Genomic DNA, 19778 nt, shown 5'->3' with positions numbered 1-19778 from the left:
GGAGTGAAATGGCAGAAGGTATCTTTGAATAATTCAGAAAAAAAAAGCGTCAAGACAGCTTGGTGCAAGAGAGTGGGGAACTTTGATGTTGTTCTCTTTCAGTGTATTTTAAGCTGATCTCTGGTTTTACTGTTAGAGCAGGTTTGATGCAGCATTGCAGTGACCATTTTCTGGGTTACCTTTCTTCTTTTGGGCATTCTGGTCCTTTGAAGAGACAGAAGAAAACTTCACAGGCTTTAGGATTCTGCATCACTGAGAGGTGATAAATCATGCTGTGATTAGTACAGATTTGTACTTTCCTGTATGAATCCAGGTGAAGATATTTACTTCAAATAGGTTTGTTCTCGAGCTGAAATGGCTGAATACAGAAAACCTTCCAGTAGATGAATCTACATTTCCCTGCAGCAGGTATAGATGACCCCATTCTTAGCTAATGAGGGGATTAGTGACTGAGCTTCCTTTCAGCAGACCATATACACTGTGGGAAGAAAGAAATTTAACATTCTACTCCCAGTTTTGAGTGATCCAAAAAAAGAGATTTGCTTAGTGCTCGTGCTACAATGCTAATTAAGGCACATTGTTAAGGGCTAAATACTAGGCTGGGGCTTAGGTAGGTTTGTCAGGGAATGGGGCAGAGAACCTTGAAGAAAAGCAGGTAATTGGATAATTTGGATGGGCATTCTGGTATTAAAAGTGTAGAGCATCTTCCAGTGATTTCCAACATTCTTCCCAACTGGTAGGACAGTAAATATAGAGCACATAGGCATTTGAGGAATGGTTGTTCAGCAAAAGAATTTATTTGAGAATGATTATATCCCTTTGGGTGATGAGGGCTTATTTACAAGTTCGTAAAGCAAGCTGCCTTATTTTAGCTCCGTGAGCCCCTCTCAAGGGACTGGAGTCCCGTTTGATAACAGCAGGGCAGGGGGCAGTTATCAGGGGAGAGGAGGAAATCCTCCTCTGGCGCTGCAAGGGATCGAGTTCCTAAAAAGGGAATCGGCTCCAAATGGGGCTATACCCTCCGTTTCCAGGAAGCGTACACTGGGTGTGGTGAAAGCAGAGCTTTCTCTTCCTGACAGCTTCTTAAAACTCTGCTTTTGCTTGCTTAATAAATGGTCCTGGAAAAGCACATGCCCTGCACAGCAGCAGGAAAATATCCTGCAAGTGTGCTAATAAAGAGAAAAGTTCAAGGAAGAGTGAAGCCAGCTCTGATTCGGTTATTTACCATCAATCAGACTGTTGCTTGGCAGGGAGTGGATGATTAGGAGCATGAACGAGCTGAAAAGGGGCAGGAAGAAAGTGGAGGCAGCATTCTTCCTATTTAAAGCTGCATCCCCTGAAAGGAGTGTTTGCAGACTGCGCTGGAGCTGGTGCTGAAAAGAGGGCTCGCAGACTTTGTCCTGGAACTGATGCGGAAAGGCAGAACGACTCCTCAGCTGGCTTCATGGTGCTAAAATAACCTTACGATTCTGTACTTTTTGCTGCCCAGGGAGGATACATGTCTAATATCTAGGCATGATGGCAGTCTTGGTACAAACGAGAACTTTTTTCATCCTCACTGCTTTATTAGGCCGATTTGTAACCATAAAAGCGCAAGAAGTGGAAGAGTATGAAGTTGGTGAGTTTCTCTCTACCTCTAAAACAACTATCATAATCCCTCTCTTTGCATGCAGTGTGTTTATTGTGTGATTTGGCTATTAAGTGGAATGGAAAACCTCAGGGGTAAGAGAGTAAGACTTTTGCTTTCACATATTGAGGAGGGGGCAGAGAGGGGTTCTCGCTTTGGGTTTTTGATCGGAAGACCGAGGCTTGCGGCGCTCGCTGCGGGCACAGAGCGGGAGGGGCGGTCAAAGGCCAAGTGCTGCCGCGGGGCGCTCGGGCTGAGACCCCCTTACCGGCGGGACTGCGGCCGCTGGGAAGCTCCCAACAAAAGAAAGGGCTTGGGACGCGGCTGGAGGACAGCTGGGCAAGCGAGCTGGGAGAGTAAACACCGAAGCCTCGCAGGGTGGAGTCGTTTGCGCTGAACTACATCTGCTTTCTCACATTCTTTGTTTTAGAGAAATGCAGAAACGTGGATTCTCCCTTTTTTCACCCCTCCCCCTTTTCATTTTCCTTTCTTTCCTTGTGCGGCTCGTTTTCCCCAGGCAGCGGAGGGGCTGCCTGGTGCCGAGGATGGCGCAGAGCCGCCCCTCTGCCCGGGGCTGGCGGAGCGGGGCAGCGGCGGCTCGGGGCAAGCTCCGTGCGGGCAGAGCTGCGAGCCTCGCCGCCCAACCTGCGCTGCCTGCGGCGGCTCGGTGACCATCTGTGTTTAATGGCATTTCAGTGCCTGCGAGAGAGACACTGACGGGCAGGAGAAGGCGTAGTGACTGTACTCTTTCATCAGTCGGGATGGATGTCGTGATCTGTGTTGATTTCCTGAAATGTGAGCAGCCTGGCTGTGGGACAGTCTGGAGCTATTGTACTCCTGAACGTACTTCCTAGGATTCTCATATGTAACACTGGCTTCTTTTCCAAATTATACCCTACAAAGACTTTGTAGGGCATTCCAGAACCTTGTAGGATGTACCCTACAGTGTAGCTTGCACTTACTTTACCGTGTATTTTTGAGAGTGTAATTTTTCTTGTAACTGAACTTCTCTGGTAATACGCTGGATTGCATAAGTGAGGAGGAGTCAGAGACTGATGAATAAACCAGTGCCATATTTCTGAAACTTTTGTTCTACAAAGCAAAATGAGCCTGTACTGCCCGTGCACAGCTTTGTAAGAAGTCCCATAGAGGGGGCACTTTATATAAACTTGTGAATGTAATTCATATACTTGCCATAAAGGGAGGCATATATTTTTTTCAGTTACATGTAATACCAAACACTTGTGAAAATACTGACTTCATTTTTGGTATTATTTTGCCTATTTAAAAAAATTGCAAAATTTATATAAGTTTTCTGTGAGGCTATTACATGTAATTTACTAGGTTGTTGGAATTATGGAAATTATGGGATAGGCCAGTAATATAGCAACATGTTCTGGGATGTATTTCCCATGTGCTGGTGGCTGTGGCAACTGAGAGGTACATGGTAACTCAGAGAACAAAATATGTTGTAATAAATTAGTGACATCTGTTTACACTTACATCACTTACTCATCTTCCTGTTAGAGAATTATTAGCTTTTGTCTACTGTACAAACCCTTCTCCAATGTTCATTGTATTAAAAGAAAACCCAACCCCAATCTATTTAAGTGTGGTGTGAGGGTTGATGCTGTGAAGCTAGAAGTAGGGTGTGTTTTACACATTGTTCTGGTTTAATTGCATAAGAAATGGATTTCACCTTTCATTTAGCTCCTGATTGAAATCTACAAATGCTGAAGAGTGGACAGGACTTATCCTTAGTTTGTCTTAGGTTTGGTATTTGTGCAGAGGTCTAACATCAGTCAACATTGTACTGCAGGTGACTTTGTCTGTAGAGCTGCTTCATTTCTCATTCACTTATGTGCTACTTGGATATAGGTACTACCAGATAAACAAATATTAGAGGTATCTGGGAAAGCAAGAAAGGCACTTCAGGAAGCATAGACTAGGAAAAATCTATCTGAATTTCAGAAAGGGCGTAAATCGGTGTTGTACCTGTCATTTTTCATGACAATCCTAGAAGAAATAAATACTGCTTGTCAACTTTAAACACAGTGGCAGAAAGAAATAGCTTTTGTGGTAGTATGCTGCAGAATTTATCATAGCGGGGATTGATATTGATAGATAAGATGAATATAATATGATATAGCAGGTAATATGTTTAAAAAACCTTAATGGAAGAATGGTAATACTTCTTCAAACCAAACATACTGTTTAACAGTAATTTACTTTCTTGGCACTTAATATTGCTGTGCTTTTAAGTAATGCCAGTTTCTTTATTTATTTTCTTTTTTCTCTTGAAACCATTATGGATTGATCTGTTCTGCTCTAGAGCACTTGGCTAGTAGTGCTACATGGTGCATGTGCTGAAAATGCATGTAAAAATGTGAAAACCAGACACTTCCAAATCTAGTACCGAATAATTGGTCATTTTGAGACGGACAGTTTAGATGTCCCTATTTAAAAGTTATTTATCAATAAGGTCAATGCTGCAAAATCCTAGAAGGACTGAAAGATCCTGGTTTTAAATTCTTTGTTGAGATCTGGTCTAGTTCAGAAGTGCAACAGGATCAAAAAGTGCTCAAGAGGTGACTGAAATTTTGTGCTGTTTGAATGCTGAATACCTGGAAGCTCTGAACCTTTGGTGCTGCAATCCTTCCCCTTTCCCTAAGGCTTGGGATACAGGAAACTACTAGCAGAAGCAGAGTGTGCTTCTGGGATCCTTTCCCAATCCCTTGGGAGTGTAAAAGTTTTTTTAAAAATAAATTAGAAACACATCTTTAATGGAAAATCAGTACACTTGAGTTAGATTTGAAATTGTGGGAATCACCTTGTTCAAAATGAGTTGTCTGTGCAAATTGCATGTGGGCATGGCAGTGGTGGTTCATTGCCACCATCTCCCATATATCTTTTTCAATCCTATACTTGCCTTTGGTTTTCATTAGTTTTTGCAATGTACCTTTGTCTGAATTATATTTTCCTGTCCACCTTTTGTGGTGTCAGCCCTCCTTCAGCTGAGATCTGTGTGAACCCTGGTATTGATTTAAAAGTATCTAATTTGCCTTGTTTGAGAGTGTGAACGAGGAAAAAAATAACAAACAGTCATTGTTCTGTTTAGATTAATGATTCTCTTTGCCTTTTTTTGAATTCTCAAGACATTTTGAATGTCTGAAAACCATGCAAGGGGGACAGGAGAGTGGACTGACTTTGGAGACACAAACAGCTCAGCTAGTGGAATGGGGGCTGTTAACTGTGTCCATTATCTTCTCACTGATACTGTCTTTAGGGAGATGGGATATTGTTACTTTGCACAGTCCCCATGGTAGGGCAAGTGTTGGGAATAAGATGGCAAGTGAAAGTCCTCTGTAGCTATGAGAAAGTAAGAGAATTATTGAGTATTTGTGCCAAATGCTTCTTTAGATTTTATGGGTCTTTCATCTATGTTAAGAGTTCTCACAACTCCTAAGGAAAATTATATTGTGTGATTCTATTTGAAGGAAAAAACAAAAACACACCCCTGTTTTTAGAAGAGTGACAATTTTAGTGAGGATCAGATAATACTTAGAATTACAGAATTATTGTTTAGGTTGGAAAAGACCCTTAAGATCATTGAATCCAACTGTTTGCACAGCACTGCTTCAGTGCAGCTTGGTGTTGGCTGTGAACTTGCTGTGATCCTTTCGTGTAGATCATTGGCAAAGATATTGAACAGGACTGGGCGCAGTACTGAGCCCTGGGAAACACCACTGGTGACCAGATGCCAACTGGATTTAACTCCATTCACTGCCAATCTTAGGGCTTGACCATCCAGACAGTTTTTTACCCAGTGGGCAGTGCACCCATCCAAGCCATGAGCAGCCAATCTCTCCAGGAGGATGTAATGGGAAATGGTGACGAAAGCTTTACTAAATTCCAGGTAGACAACATCCCAGCCTTTTCCTCATCCCATAAGAGGGTCACCTTTTCATAAAAAGAAGGTCAGGTTGGTCAAGCAAGACCTGCTTTTCATAAACCCGTGCTGGCTGGGCCTGATCCCCTGGGTGTGCTGTATTGATTCTTTTTTTCCCCCAAAAGTTTGACATCCCTGGGTTGCTCTCTGATCTCTGTATCTCTGCTTTCTTAGTGAGAAAGCCTGCATGTGTGTGTGTGTGTGGGTGCGTGCATGTAGGTATATCTGTTTGGGGGTTTAAGCAGAGCAAATAATTAAAAAATAGAAATTAATACAACTCTAAACAAGCAGCAAATGGGAATCTAGTATCTGTTAAACAAAGTTGTAATTCTGTGGGGACTAACTCATTGACTTAGAATATTTGGGGTTGATTTTCCTGACTGTAGAAGTGTGGGAAGGATACTCTATATAGAAATTTCTACAGGAAGACTCCTCAAGAGGATTCCTTCTGCTTAGCCTGAGCAAAAGTTTACTCAAAGTTATGGAATACATAAAACTGGGGGTCATGTTAAACTATTCACATTAACTCGTTTTTTTGGAAAATGCTTTGTGATTGAAGAATAAATACATGCTGCTTTTGTTAGTGCAGGCATTTTTTTCCCCATGATGTTTACAAATATGGATTATTGCCATGGAAACCAAATGGTCCTTTCATTACTCATGTTTTGACATGCTCAGTCTTCATTTCTTGGGGAGGTCTTTTCATCCTTGCAATTTGTTTCAGTGTGATAACATTCTATCAGCTTGATTTGTTCATGCAAAGCATGCAGGATTAGTCCTGTTTAACAATAGTTAAATGTAAGTTGGTTAAAAATAAGGTTTTTTTAACTTGCTAATGCTTTATAAGTTTTCAGAAAAAAGAACTAGCTACCAAATCCCTTGACTGATGATCAATGCTCCTAGGAAACTCTGCTTAGGAACAAATCTTGGTGTTGAAGTTGTGTTTACTATCTGGGTAAACTGTATGTTACAATTTTTTTGTGGTTAGCATTAAAAGTGGTCAACTTGCCACATAACTTGGTTTTTGGTGTTTTTTGAGAAAAGAAACACAGATTGTGTGTATGTGCAGGGAAGCAGAAACTGCAAAGGCAAACCTTCATGCAACAATATAATCCTTTAAAAAAACTGAGCAGATGTTCATGGCCTGTATACAACTATTTTTCTGTATACAGAAGAAGGCAACAAACTCAGTGCCAAGAAATAACAAAGTAATAAAAAATAGTCGAAATTCCAGCTGGAAGCATGTGATCTATCCTTATATGTGCACTGTTTCACTTATGTTTGTCATTTGACCCTGCACATTTTTGTGTGTAAAGTCCTGATGATATAATTTTCTCAGAAATTCTTCTTAGAATAAATCAAAGTGTTAATCCAGTGGATTCTCATTTGGGTCAGGGAAGAGAGACTGGACTTGCACTTCAGTGTGTAGACAAACCCCCCATTCTTAATATAACCAACAAGGCAAACCCAAGTATCCTTTAATGTTAAATGAATAAAATAATCAGATTAACTTGGAATTTCAGTTTTTGACAAAGGCTTCTTGGAGTTTGAACTTTCAGAGCACGAGGAAGGATTGTTGCACTGCCTGAAATCTCAAGCTGCAACAGACCCACCTTGTTCCACTGTCTTTGAATGCCCTGGTGAGACAGTTATGTGCAGATGGTCAGGTATGATTTGAACTGGAATGCAGGATGCATTAAGTTCAAGTTTAATGAAGAAAATTAATTTATTTTCATGGTATAAAATGAGAAATCAGGTACTTTCAAGATGGAGAAAAATGGCTCATAAGTCATGTAACACGTGGAGTAAGAGACGTACCCCAGGGGGTGGCATCATGTATTGTTTAAGTCTTTTGTGTAATCAGTGCATTGTGTGTGTTTTTCTAGATACTTTTTATTTTTTTGGTCATGGATTTTTCTGTGATTCTATGCTTTTCCTAACTTAAATTTAGAGAAATTTGAAGAGATAGTGCTGTTCCTGAGCTACCAGAAAGGATAAACCAATAGTATTGACTATAGGAAGTAACACAATTATTTTCCTATAAATGGTTATTTTATACTTTCATTTATAATTATGAAAGCAGTAACATGCTGGAAGCCTTGATGGTGGTAAGCTGTGGTAATTAAAATATCCAAACCGTTGCTTACAATTATCTCTTCTTAGTAAGCAACATACATTTTTCATAGCCTGCTGTGCTGTCTTTTATTCTTGCAGTGAGAAACAATTCCATTATTCCGCTATCCCACCCACATTTGCTGCAGAAAGGTCATGTGTTATATAAGCATGAAGACTAAGAATGATTGTCAGAGGGCCAGTAGTGGGATGCACTCTGTCCAGGGAGCTTCTATTCATGCAGACCCTTGGGATTCTGTTTGTATCTGCTGCTGAAGATAGGTCTAGTCTTTGGAGAGCTGTCCTAAGGTTGTTCCTTGGCCATGCTGCTGCCAGCTGAAATTTGATTGGAGCTTTGGAGAATTTGCATTTTTCTGCAGCTTTGTGTGTGCAGTATAGTTGGGAGAGTGATATAATGAATACGTTTTTATACTGTAAAGCTTTCATGGTGTTTTGTGTCTTCACTACTTTTCATTTACACCCTTTGGACTATGGAGCAGTAGCATAGGAGGACTAAAGAATTAATTTGAATCTTTGTGCCCTTGTTCTTTGGATTATGTGACTGAATACAAACACAAACAGCGACTCTGATACTGCTGGCAGGAATTCAGAGCTTTGGACATGAACTCATTTAGAGTAAGAACAGAAGAGCAAACTGTCTTCCTGAGGTCTGCTCCCTGCTGAGCAGTAGATGTCTGGCAGAGAAGGTCCATACAGTATCTTCTCCAAATATTCTTTAGTCATTAAGTCCTTGCCAGCATCCTTCAGCGAGCTGGCCACCTGAAGTGCAGGATTATGGGCATAATGGCAGTGTAGTGTAGGAAGAGAATGAGGGAGATAAGAGTTATCACAGAACAAATTGGGTTGGAAGGGACCTTATAGCCCATCCCATTTCATCCCCTACCATGGGCAGGGACACTTTCCACTATCCCAGGTTGCTCCAAGCCCCGTCCAACTCGGCCTTGGACGCTTCCATGGATGGGGTAGCCACAACTTCTCTGAGCAGCCTGTTCCAGTGATTCACCCAACACTCAGGAGAGAATTTCTTTCTAATATCTAATCTAATCCTGCCTTCTGCCAATCTGTGACTTTGTCGTGGCCCAGTTGCTCCAAGATTATCGCTTCACATTAAAATGATATTGAAAATTCAGCTAAAAGCCAAAAGGAAACTTCCTCGTTTGAGAACTGTCTCAGGCCAGCTGTATTATCATAGGTAACCTCAGAGGTTATGCTGAAGGAGAATTTTGCTTAAAGCAGTTCTCTCTCTTTCAGGAAATCGTGGACAAGCTTGATTGATTATTAAATCACTTTCCAGTCTGAAATCTCATGTCTCCTATCAGGATAAACATCCCAGTAGATCAAGAAAAAATATATAAGGAAAAAATTAAAGCAGAAGCTGCAAACAGAAGCTGGTTTATGCTCAGCTTTTCACAAATGCTTTCTTTACAGGATTCTATCAAATTTTCTGATCTAATAAAAATGTGCTGAATTGCCATAGTGATTGCTATCCTATTTATGTCTTATTTTCTGTCTACTTTAAAGTAGGAGTTTTTTTCCCCCTCAGGTGGAGTGTCTCAATTTCCAAATACTGAGGACAATTTAGTTATCTTTAAGACGTCTTTGCTATTTCAGAAACACCAAGCTACTCTGAATTTAGGTGGTCCAAATTATGAATTAAAATTATAGATAAAAAGTGATATAATCAATAAACTAATAAACTTTTTAAACCAAGTATGATCTATTTTTGGCTTTCTTGCTTATATCTGTGATGAGCCTCTTGGTTGAAAAGATACCATTGAGTATCTGATTTATCTCACTTCTCAAAGGCTCCTGGAGGCTTCCTGAAATTCTTCTGAATAATCCTCAGTGTGTCCAAAGCTCTGAGAATAGAAGAGGAAGCGAAGCAAGAGGCAGGAACTTCCAGAGAGGGGTTAGAAGTGTGATGGGGCTTGGACCTCTCGAGGAGCCCTCAGCTCCATACAACCGAGGGGTCATTGTCCTTTTGTGACATCAGGCTGTGGAAAAGGGATGGAAACAGCCTGCATTTTCCACTCCTTCAGAGGCACAGGAAAAAAGTGCTATCTCTTTTCCTCTGTATTAATTTTCCATCAGAGTGACTTCTTTTATCCTTAAAATTCCCAAACTGGCATACAATAATGCATGCATTGAAAACTTGTTGGTTTCTAATACTAAAAATATTTCATGGACAAGGAAAAGAACGCAGTTCTAAGAGTAAATATCTGTACTTTAGAACTCTCTCGAATTAGGAGTGTTGTGGTCTGTAAAGCTCCCCACTAGATATGCTCACATCTTTAAAGGATGTACCATGTGTTTGTAACTTACTGCATGGTAAAGATTAAAGTAGTTTATGATATAGTGTGTTAGATATATATAGTGTATATTACATATATATGTGAGTGTGTTGTCTTCCCACTGTATGGGAAGGTAGATGCACCTCACTGGTGAAAGCGATTGAGGATGGTTTCCAGATGTTTAATGCTTGCTTTGGCAAGAAGCAGAAAGTACTGGAATAGGCATTGGCGGCAACAGAGGAAGGGAAGAACCCGATTTCAAAGGCATTGAGCCTGGTGACAAGAGAGCAGAACATGGAAAATGGAGCCATGTGGGGAAGGAAGAGCCAACATGACAGTATGGCTGCTGTCACTGCTCTGAGCCTTGGAATTATAGCGGTGACTGGCAGTGTGCTGGGAGCCTACGTCAAAAATTAGGACTGGGATTAGACAAATTGCCCTTTTTTTTTTTTTTTTTCTCTGTAATGATAGAAAAATCCATCTAAACCTGGACACTGAACTTGAATAACTTTGGCATGCTTTGATTTTGTATTTTCACTGTGAAGTGCAGGGCCTTCCTATGACTTTGTGCAGTGCAGAGCACAAAGCATCCTTGATATCCAATGAAGCCTCAGGGTACTTCTGCAATATACATACTGAGTCATTGTGCTAATAATACATTTCTGGAATGGCATAGATTTTCATGTTGAATAGCTGGCTGGTTTCAGAAGTGGAATCTGGCTCCTCAGCAAAGAAATCCCTGGCTAGTGAATCACCTGCTTGCTGTAAGGTTTCAGTAGGCACCTCTCTGGGGCTGGCTGCCCTTTTTAGTGTACACGCCAACACTCTGCAGCTTTACCACAGTTTAGCAAAACACTCGCAGTTCTTGGTTTGGTTTGTTGCTGTTTTTTGGAGAGCAAGGTGAAATGATGGGGAGAGAAGAGATAAATCTTTATCTCTTTAGGCTAGGCATGTTTGCCCTTATGAAGAGTGCCAGGGCCAACCAGTGTGAAAGGCACTGCTTTAATGTTTGTTAGGGATAGCATTCTACTGTTTTGTAAAATGAGGGTATGGAGCACTTAGTTCTTGGGGTTTTTTTTTGCTCCAGCTGTTCTCTGTTTCTTTGAGCGTTTCCTGGTTTCTTAGGAAACCTATGCAGTATGGAATTTATCTGTTTTACAGGCAATTTATTTTGTTTGTGTTTGAATGTAATGAACATGGAAAGTAAATATTTGGTAATTTAAATCTCCCATTCAAGAGAGTACTTTAGAACCGAACTTGAAGCACATGACTAGTCTTATTTATTAACTTATACCTTTATTTTGTTTTCTCCTTAATGAATGAAAAATTTAATTACTTCCATTTTTCTTTTAAAAGCTGCAACAAACTTCAGGATCTTTTATTCTGAAGTAAGATTTCATCAGATGAATTGAGTTATCTTAAATAGAATAGTTATCTTAAATAACCTTTGCCAATTTTTTTGCACAAATTCATGTGATTAGGCTTCCTCTCATCAGTAAGAAACACAGCCCAGTTTCTAGTTTCACAGGAAACCAAGGGAATCTCAGTTGTTTTAGTTTGAGTTTGCTTTATGCTCAAATCTGATTTTGTAAAGGTTCTTGCATTATCTCAGATACACATGTACAGAAGAACATGGAAGTTAACGCTTTCGGGGTTCTCAAGATGATCTGTGTGCCTAATAATGCTTAATATAATAGGTGAACTCCTGGTAAATTTTACATGAAGCTACAAGGGATTCAGTAAAGGCTTAAGTTTGGGACAGACTTCAGCATGCCTTATTCTGGAGAGTGACTTGGCATTTGGTGCTTCTAACATCCAGAACTGTAACTCTGTCTGGAAGAATGCTTTGGGACCCCTAGGCTGGAGTGATGATAGCAGAAGGGAATGTGGCTGCCTGGAAAGGGGATGCTCCTATGGTCCCATTTTCTAACAGGATACAGCTGTGACTTAGTCTGAGTTTTATAAATGTCAGTGAGAGCTGACTCAATGCCATGAGAAGAAACTTTCTGGTGTGAGAGTACCCTGCCTTTCTTTACTGGGATCACAGCAATTCCTGATACTCCTGAGCAATTTCAAAATGCCACGGAAGAGAGCACAACCCTACTGCTGCTCTTCATGACTGCATCCACATCCCTGCATGCAAAGCTCAAGTTAGATCATTGGTACTACCTGTAGAGTTCTCTTGAGAAAAGGAGTAAGACATTCTACCTGTGCTTTTTTTTTTTTTTTTTCTTTTCTTTTAAGTCTTCTTATCCCATTGATTAAATATTTAAACTTCTGAAAAAGAGTCTGCAAATATAGCTGAAATACAGCACTGCTTTTGAGCTAAAGCTGGTCTGTGAGCTGAAATAAGAGTTGAAAGAGTGAAAGCATGCACTCTTAAATACCATTGTTACCCAGACTTAGTATGCATCATAAGTCAAATTAGCTGGGATGGTCTTAGGATGCAGGAGTATAGCTCCTGGAAATGTGGAGCTTCATCAAATAATGAATAATGCCCTCTGGGCTTTGCTCTTGGACGAAGCTGGGAGACACTGCAACGCTTGCTGAAGGGTATTACAGTAGAGGTATAGGCTATGCTGAGCCCACATTTAAAGACCTTTATCCAGTTTGTCCTTTTGTTTCCACCCTCACAAGAAAAAAAGGTATGACTTTAATGGCCCATTATCTCCCAGTGTAATCATATAAATCTGAATCTGGCTAGGATTAATGGAGTGGATCATCTTCTGACTTTGAGTTGTTTACTTTGAAGGCATTGGTCTGGGGCTGCTTTAGCAAAAGGATATGCTTCTACTAAAGTTAGCTTTTAGTTTGTCAGACCTGCCACCTTAAACTTCTGGTCACCAAAACCAAAAAATCAGATTTTTTTTTACCCCAAAGTGGATTTATTTCTTAATGAGATGGCTAAATAAGTCTTATTCTTGTGTGTATATACTTTCTCTTACTTTCTCTCTCTCTCTTTTTTTTTTTTTTTTTTTTTTTTTTTTTTTTTTTTTTTCTTTTTTTTTTTTTTTTCCCTTAAATCTCCTCCCTTCCGGAGGCTGAAAGACTGAAATTCCTCCTTGAAGTCTGCGGACTTAGAGAATTTTAAGTAACTTGTTTATACAATGGAATGCAGCTCACAATGAGATGTAAATACCAGACTCTGATCCTCTGGCTTTTGCTTTTGTCTTGTATTATAACTATTTATTGAAATGGCAGAGTGAGCTTTAGGACATTTTGTCAGAATCAGGCAAGACAAATAACTGACTATTATGACCTCTTTTCATATCTAACAAACTGTGAAGTTTGAGGCTAGATCTTGCTTAGGCTTGGTTTTTTTAGTATTTGTCTCAGTAGGCAGGATATTTTCACAGGGATGGGAGGGGTAAAAGTTTGTTGGATTTTTGAGGGGGATGGGCATAGTTGTTTTGGTTTTTTTTCCCCTTCTTCCTGGAGTTATTTAGGAAGATGAAGATTTGACAAGGGATTTCAGAACTAATGCAGAAGAAGCTTCTCTTGCCCTTTGTGTGTCCTGTTAAAGCAATGCTTCTTGTACTGCTTGCCTTGCTCTGTGAAGACATCAACAAATGGTATAGTACAAATATGACTAAGGCAAGTTTAATAAAAAAAATTGCAGATGGTTCTGGCTGACAGTAGCCTCTGTCACGCTGAAAAACTTATCTTCAATTTGATTAGGAATAGAATGACAATGTTTCAGGAATGTTGCTGTGTAACTTGTAGGTTATTACAGAGGCAGTTACAGCAATTATATTTTTGTGCAATGCAGCACAGTATCTTCAGGCATCTAAAATGTTTCTTTCAAGTCTTAATGAACTATTCATAGCCCCTGTCCCTGAGGGTGATGTAGGTATGTGCTACTCTCTGCTATACATTTCTGTAACAAATCCAATAGATTTGAGGCTGTGAGAAATTACAGATCTATCATCACTAATGATAGATGTACTACTAAAGAACACTAAGTATTTCCTCAAAAAATATTTTTTTTTCTGTTCTAGCTTACACTACTTTTCTTGTTGTTGGTTGTTTTGCTTTGTTTGTTTGTTTTTTATTTGTTTTTAAATTCCCATCCTGTGGGAAACTTGTAGCTGCCTGCAACCAGGCAGCTCTGGTTTTGGAAATGAGATTGTCTTCATGCAAACTGCCTGAAGGGTAATGTTCTCCTTTTAGTCCAACTAAATGCATAATGAGTTTTCCAGTACCTGTGTTAGCACACTCACAGCCCTCTGAGGAAGAGTCTGACATGCTTACAAAATTCAGATTTTTGTAGCCTGTGAAATTTTTGGCATGTCATATGTGATGAAAGCTCGTGGCATGTGTTGCACCAGAACTTTAGACCATGTCTACTTAGAGAAACTTTCTGCAGAAAGAAATGTGAGTAGTATGAACCCTAATGTGTACTTTTTGCTCATGCCATGAATATTCCTTTTCTAATAAAGAGGAAAAATCTGGTGATGCCTTGAACAGACTGGTCTATATGTTATGCAGTCTGCATAAGAGTGTAAAAACAGAACAGAGGGCAGAAAAAACTTAAACATATTACAGCTCATTTTGATCCAAACTGACTTTGTATTTCTGATTAAGTAATATTCTCTGAGTCATCGGGCATTTGTATTCTCTATTTTCCTAACATATGAATAGTTGAGCAATCACCTAAAATTAATCAGTTGTTGTGTAGGAAAGTATCCCACTCAGTTTAAGGTGGTACCTTCGTTCATAATTATAAGCTCTCCTGGTCTCTCAAGCTTGACAGTAAAATGGCAGGAACATTCAATTGTGTAGCTCGGTTACAGGAGGATGTTTTCCCAAAGATTATTACACATTTTTATGTGCTGTCCCGCTTGAAAGAAGATGCTTCTGTAAGCAGGTGGATGATTGACATCAATGCTATTCTGTGCTTTCAGAGTTTATTACCAGGTGTGCATCTGGGATTTAATTTATTGCCCTTGAGAGATTTTCAAGGGTAATTATGTTCTGAATAAAGCAGTCACAGATTTTATTCCTTACCAGTTGGCTCTTCTGTCTCCATGCCTTTATCACTGGGCTTCTTGGAGTGTATTCTTTTCAGAGACAGCTTACCTTGCCAGTGATGAATGAGGCCTTTTTCTATATTGACCTCAAACTTAATTACTTCTTAATTAGATAAATCCAGCCACAGCAATGAGGTATGCACAGAAAATTTACTTAATGGAGGGACTTTATAGAGCTTACAGTGCAGTTAAGTTGAAATTACACAGCAGTTTTGGGAAATGGATGGTTAGTTATGCCCTATGCTGTGCCTTCCCTCCATTCCATGCCATGAAAGAAACACATCATCTGTATCATTCACTCCAACATTGTTTTTGTTGTCAATGAATTACTTTGAGGGTAAAAAGGGAGAACTAGTTTCTTTAATAGGTATCAATTCCTATTAGTGAAACAAACAGAAAACCTTGACTGTTTTGTTGTGTGCTTGATAGCTGATCCTAATTATGATTCTGAGTTGATTCCTACATTGGAAAAAAGAGAATTAACATGTATACTTTTATTGTTTGCCTTTAGAGATGAGCATGAAAGTAAGGAAAATGATTAATTTTAAGGTTTTGAACAGTGAAATTTTATTTTCACAACCATGGCGATTGTGAAGTGGAAATTTGATTCTGATATGCTTGGCACTGAACTACCAACCTTGGATATTTTACATGTAGTGAAAATATCATTCACTGAAATAGTTTGAGGGAGAGCTGCCTGTGGAGATTTTGTGTATAACTGAGATGATAAACACTTTAATTGAATGTGATATTTGCAGGTTTATTTGTACAAGAAAAGTTTTGGCTGGGAAAATTATGAAACTTTTTTATTTTTACCATGCAGCTCTCAGTAACTTCACATGTTTTATTTGATTTTTCTCTCATTTGCAGTATGTAGTGTAAAGTCAGGGCTTGATAACCAGTGGTCTTTGGAAAATGGCTTGGAAATTTCTCCCTTTTGCCAGAAGAGGTTGGGGCCTGATGTCATTGGTGAGACCCAGGAGCAGTTACTCATCCTGAGGTGACATCTAGTCTGCCACTGTGTGTGATGAGCCTGCTCCCTTCTTGTAGGCTGGTACCTTTAAATGCCAAGCCAATCTTTGTAATTCCTGAATTTAACACAGAACCAAGTGAAATAAGGGCAAGCCACCATTTTTCTACTTCAGCTTTCATGAAGGAAGCCTATCACAGGCTCTAGGCAACCTGCCATCAATTATCTATACAATTCATAACAAAAAAGGCAAAAAAGCAGTAAACCATACCCACGTTTGCCAACTGCCTTAGCTTAGGGCTAATGAAATCATTCAGCCCCTTCATTCCCTTAGTCCTGTAACTCTGCCCCTTTCAAGCATTTGTTCCAGAGACAAGCTATGTCTCTGTTGGAGTTGAAAATGTACATGTTAATATATTCCAACAGATCATGAAATTTCCTAGTTTAGAAAGCTGGCTGTGCCAAGCTCTTCTATAGACTATAATTTCCTTTCTGAAGAGAGAAGGAGCATCTGGACCTACTCAGTCCCCAGCACAGAGCTCTTCCACGTCAGCAAACTGGAGCTCCAGTGTGGCTGCCCAGGGTCAGCTGTGGACTGCCTGGAATCTCCCTATTAAACAAGCCCAGAGTTTTGGATCTGGACCAAACCCCTAGAACTGAACATGCTGGGACATTTGAAAAGTCCTGTTTCTATACCAGAACTCAGTTGGAAAAGGTCATTGATGCATGCTGGAGACATTTCTCTGTGTGCTCCAAGTCTCAGATTTCCAGTACAAAATCTTATCCAAGTATAACTATGATTAAACCCCCAATTAATGGAGGGGTATGCTTCCATTAATTTCTCCAGTGGACAAGGGAATAGACTGTGTTTAACTTTCATGATCTTAAACTTTCAGTTTAAGATTGTCTTGGTGTCTTTAGAAAGATTTGTTTAGAACTTGTATGCGGTCACTTAATTTTCCAGCAATTAAACTTCTGTCAAAGGCCATACTTAAATTGTGGTAACATAAAATTATAATTTGGCATGAATGGTAGATTATTAATATTGGGGAGAGGCTAGTGTGATATCAAAGTTCAGTCCTGGTTCTGTCCCCATGGTTCTTTCTACATAACTCCTCTTCTGACTTTGCTGAGAGAAAATACAGTAACATTATTCTTGGCACTAAACCCCAGGATTGTTGGCTACTGCCATCCTTGGGTAGATGGAGACATACAAATGGGATCCTCAGTACACATTAGTCAGGCAGATTGGAACAAGATGCTTCCGCCGGACAGCAGTTGTCTCCTGACCTAATTGCCTCAAAAAACCCCAGCCCCAAACCCTACACTAAAAACCCAACCCCCTAATCCCTCAAAGAAAACTCAAAACCAGTCTGGATTTTCTGGTTTTCAAGGTGCTGTGTTGGCAGCCAAGTCCCACCCAGGATGTTTCTGGTTGAGCAGTGCTGAACCAAGGTCACATCTGCAGTGGATTCTCTGGGGTTGGTTTTCAACACCAAATAATTTTGCAGTATATTTTTCCTTTGATTGCAATTTCATACTTAGGTTACTAATGCATGAAAAAATGTACTGTCAAGTCAGATAATTTGACTTACTCTCCTGACATTTTGGTTTGGAAGAGGCAGATCTTGGAGTAGGTCTTCGTCTGGTGTAAATTACAGTGCTACCGTTACTTCAGGGGAATAATTTACACAAGCTAAAGGTCTGCAAGATTATCCAGAGACCAGGTGTGCCACATTGTTCTGTTTTACCCCATTGTCTGTAAACTTGTAATGTATTAAAGACCGAAGAGTTCCTATTGTGTTGTTTGTTGTGGTGTGTATAGCTAATGCTAATCATACTTAGCAGCCATGCAATGAAATTCTTATCCTTATTAGATTTATCTTGCATGTAAAAGACAGGCATGAATTTGGAAATATTTCCTAACCTCCAGGCTGTAATTTGGGGTTAGGAGAAACTCCCACAACACATACACACACACACACACACACACACACACACACACACACACACACACATACTCACTTCTAAACTGGAAAAAACAACTGAAAATGTAACAAATTGTTGTTTTGGATTCTCATCCAACACAGCCCTGAAAAGCCTGAATTAAGGCTTGGATTAGGGCCTCATTCTGTTGTTGTGATGTTGTTACTGAGATTCTCAGTTCTTTGCCCTAATTGGAGAACATGAAAAATAACTTTTCTTCCCTCCTGGGTGAGAAGCTGGGCCCCAGTATGACCTCGTATTGAGTGATCAGTGGATGCCATTCAGGTGTTGTGTGATGTTGCACAGGAAGAGAGCTGAATTTAGAGCCCTAAGAAGTTTGCATAAGCAATGAGGACTATGGGGAGTGAAACAGACAGGTTTCAGTGTGTTAATTCCCATTCAGAAGTAGGTAATTCAGTATTTTCACTGATACCACTGTAAATGTCTTGAAAGAGGAGCAGATCTTTTTTGCCTGGTCCCTCAGGAGTTGGGTAGTGTTGCCTTAGATGCTGTGATATTACTAAAACTACTAATAGTACTACCTAAATGTAACTGTAGGAGGCTTGTTTGTCTCCTCCTGACTGAAATGTTTTGTTATTCAAATAAAGCACTGGGATATCATCAAGCTTGTGGTCCACTGAAATGAATACAATTAGGCAAATTATGTCCATGTCTATCTTTTCTGTATGTTAAGTCAGGAAGAAAAGCAAGTGATAAGATTAATATCCAGATATTAAGTGAACATTTGAAGTTTTTGAGATCATGTAATTTCCTGGAAGTATAGAAGTCTCCTGATTGCTGCAAAGCTTTTCTTAATAGACTGGGCAAATGCTGAAGTGTGTGTAAACAAATCTGTGTATGCATATGTAGGGCAAAAGTAAGAAAAACATTTACTATGTTGATGAATGAATATTAAGTGTATCACTTAAAAATGAATGTTGGCATAGTGAGATACTATTTCTTGATTCTCCCCAATTTTTATGGAAATGTTCAGGAATAACTTACGCTTTAAAATTTATTTCTCTTCTGGTCAAACTATATTTCTGAAAAAGAGGCAGAAAATAGTATTAAACAAATAAAACTTCTTTTGAAAAATTAAATTTTTTATGTCAGCAAATTGAATTACTAGACATAAATGCACTGAGAAGTTTGGCTTTTTGCCATAGGGGAATTTCTTAACTGATGTTCCTGTGTAAGTAGTCCTCAATACAATGGGATAAGCACCCCCATCTCTTCTACAGCATCTGCTCTTCTACAGCAACTTCTTCCCCTAGAGCCACGAAGATATGTGTCCTTGCTAAGAGCACTACCATAAATGTTCCCAGTATTGCCGACTTGATTCACAAATTATGTAACCAAGAATTCACAAGCTGTGAAACTCAAGTGGGGGAAGAGTTGAGACCCATGCTGAGAGGAGACATTTGTTATTTCACTGGTTTCTTTCTTTTCAGCATCACACAGTAGCACTGGATTGTTGGTGAGAAGGGAGAAAAGGAAAGTATACCTTTCTTTCATCCTTGTGCTACATCAGCACAGATTTCAATTAAAACTTAGGGATTTTCTGTTTTTTCAAGGTCTTCAATTTCTGTACTACTTAGTGTTCTCTGGAATTGTCCCAGAACTCAGTAAGCAATATGGTTGAATGTAAGTTATTGTTTAATATTGTGTATTGGTTAATAATATGCCTTATGTTCCAGAACAAAAATAATCAAGAAAACATAAATTAAAAAAAAAAAAAAAGAATTAATGGCAGAACCTGCTTTTGTATTTAATGAATAATTATAATGGGAAG

At 39.5% G+C, this 19778-nt stretch overlaps 1 protein-coding gene across 1 annotated transcript in view; it reads left to right on the top strand.

The window, feature by feature from the left end:
• Positions 1-1165: 1165 nt before the first annotated feature.
• The window catches only part of COL5A2 (collagen type V alpha 2 chain), a 96502-nt gene continuing 77889 nt past the window's right edge, over positions 1166-19778 (top strand). The window contains exon 1 of the mRNA XM_056496295.1: positions 1166-1618. Coding sequence (XP_056352270.1) covers positions 1516-1618 — 103 coding nt within the window. The 5' untranslated portion in view covers positions 1166-1515. The remainder of the gene's footprint in view (positions 1619-19778) is intronic.

This window comes from Oenanthe melanoleuca, chromosome 7 (assembly GCF_029582105.1).
Source record: "Oenanthe melanoleuca isolate GR-GAL-2019-014 chromosome 7, OMel1.0, whole genome shotgun sequence".
NCBI classification, from domain to species: domain Eukaryota; kingdom Metazoa; phylum Chordata; class Aves; order Passeriformes; family Muscicapidae; genus Oenanthe; species Oenanthe melanoleuca.
The sequence above is the reverse complement of the archived record's forward strand: the minus strand, read 5'-3'. Positions and strand labels throughout refer to the sequence as shown.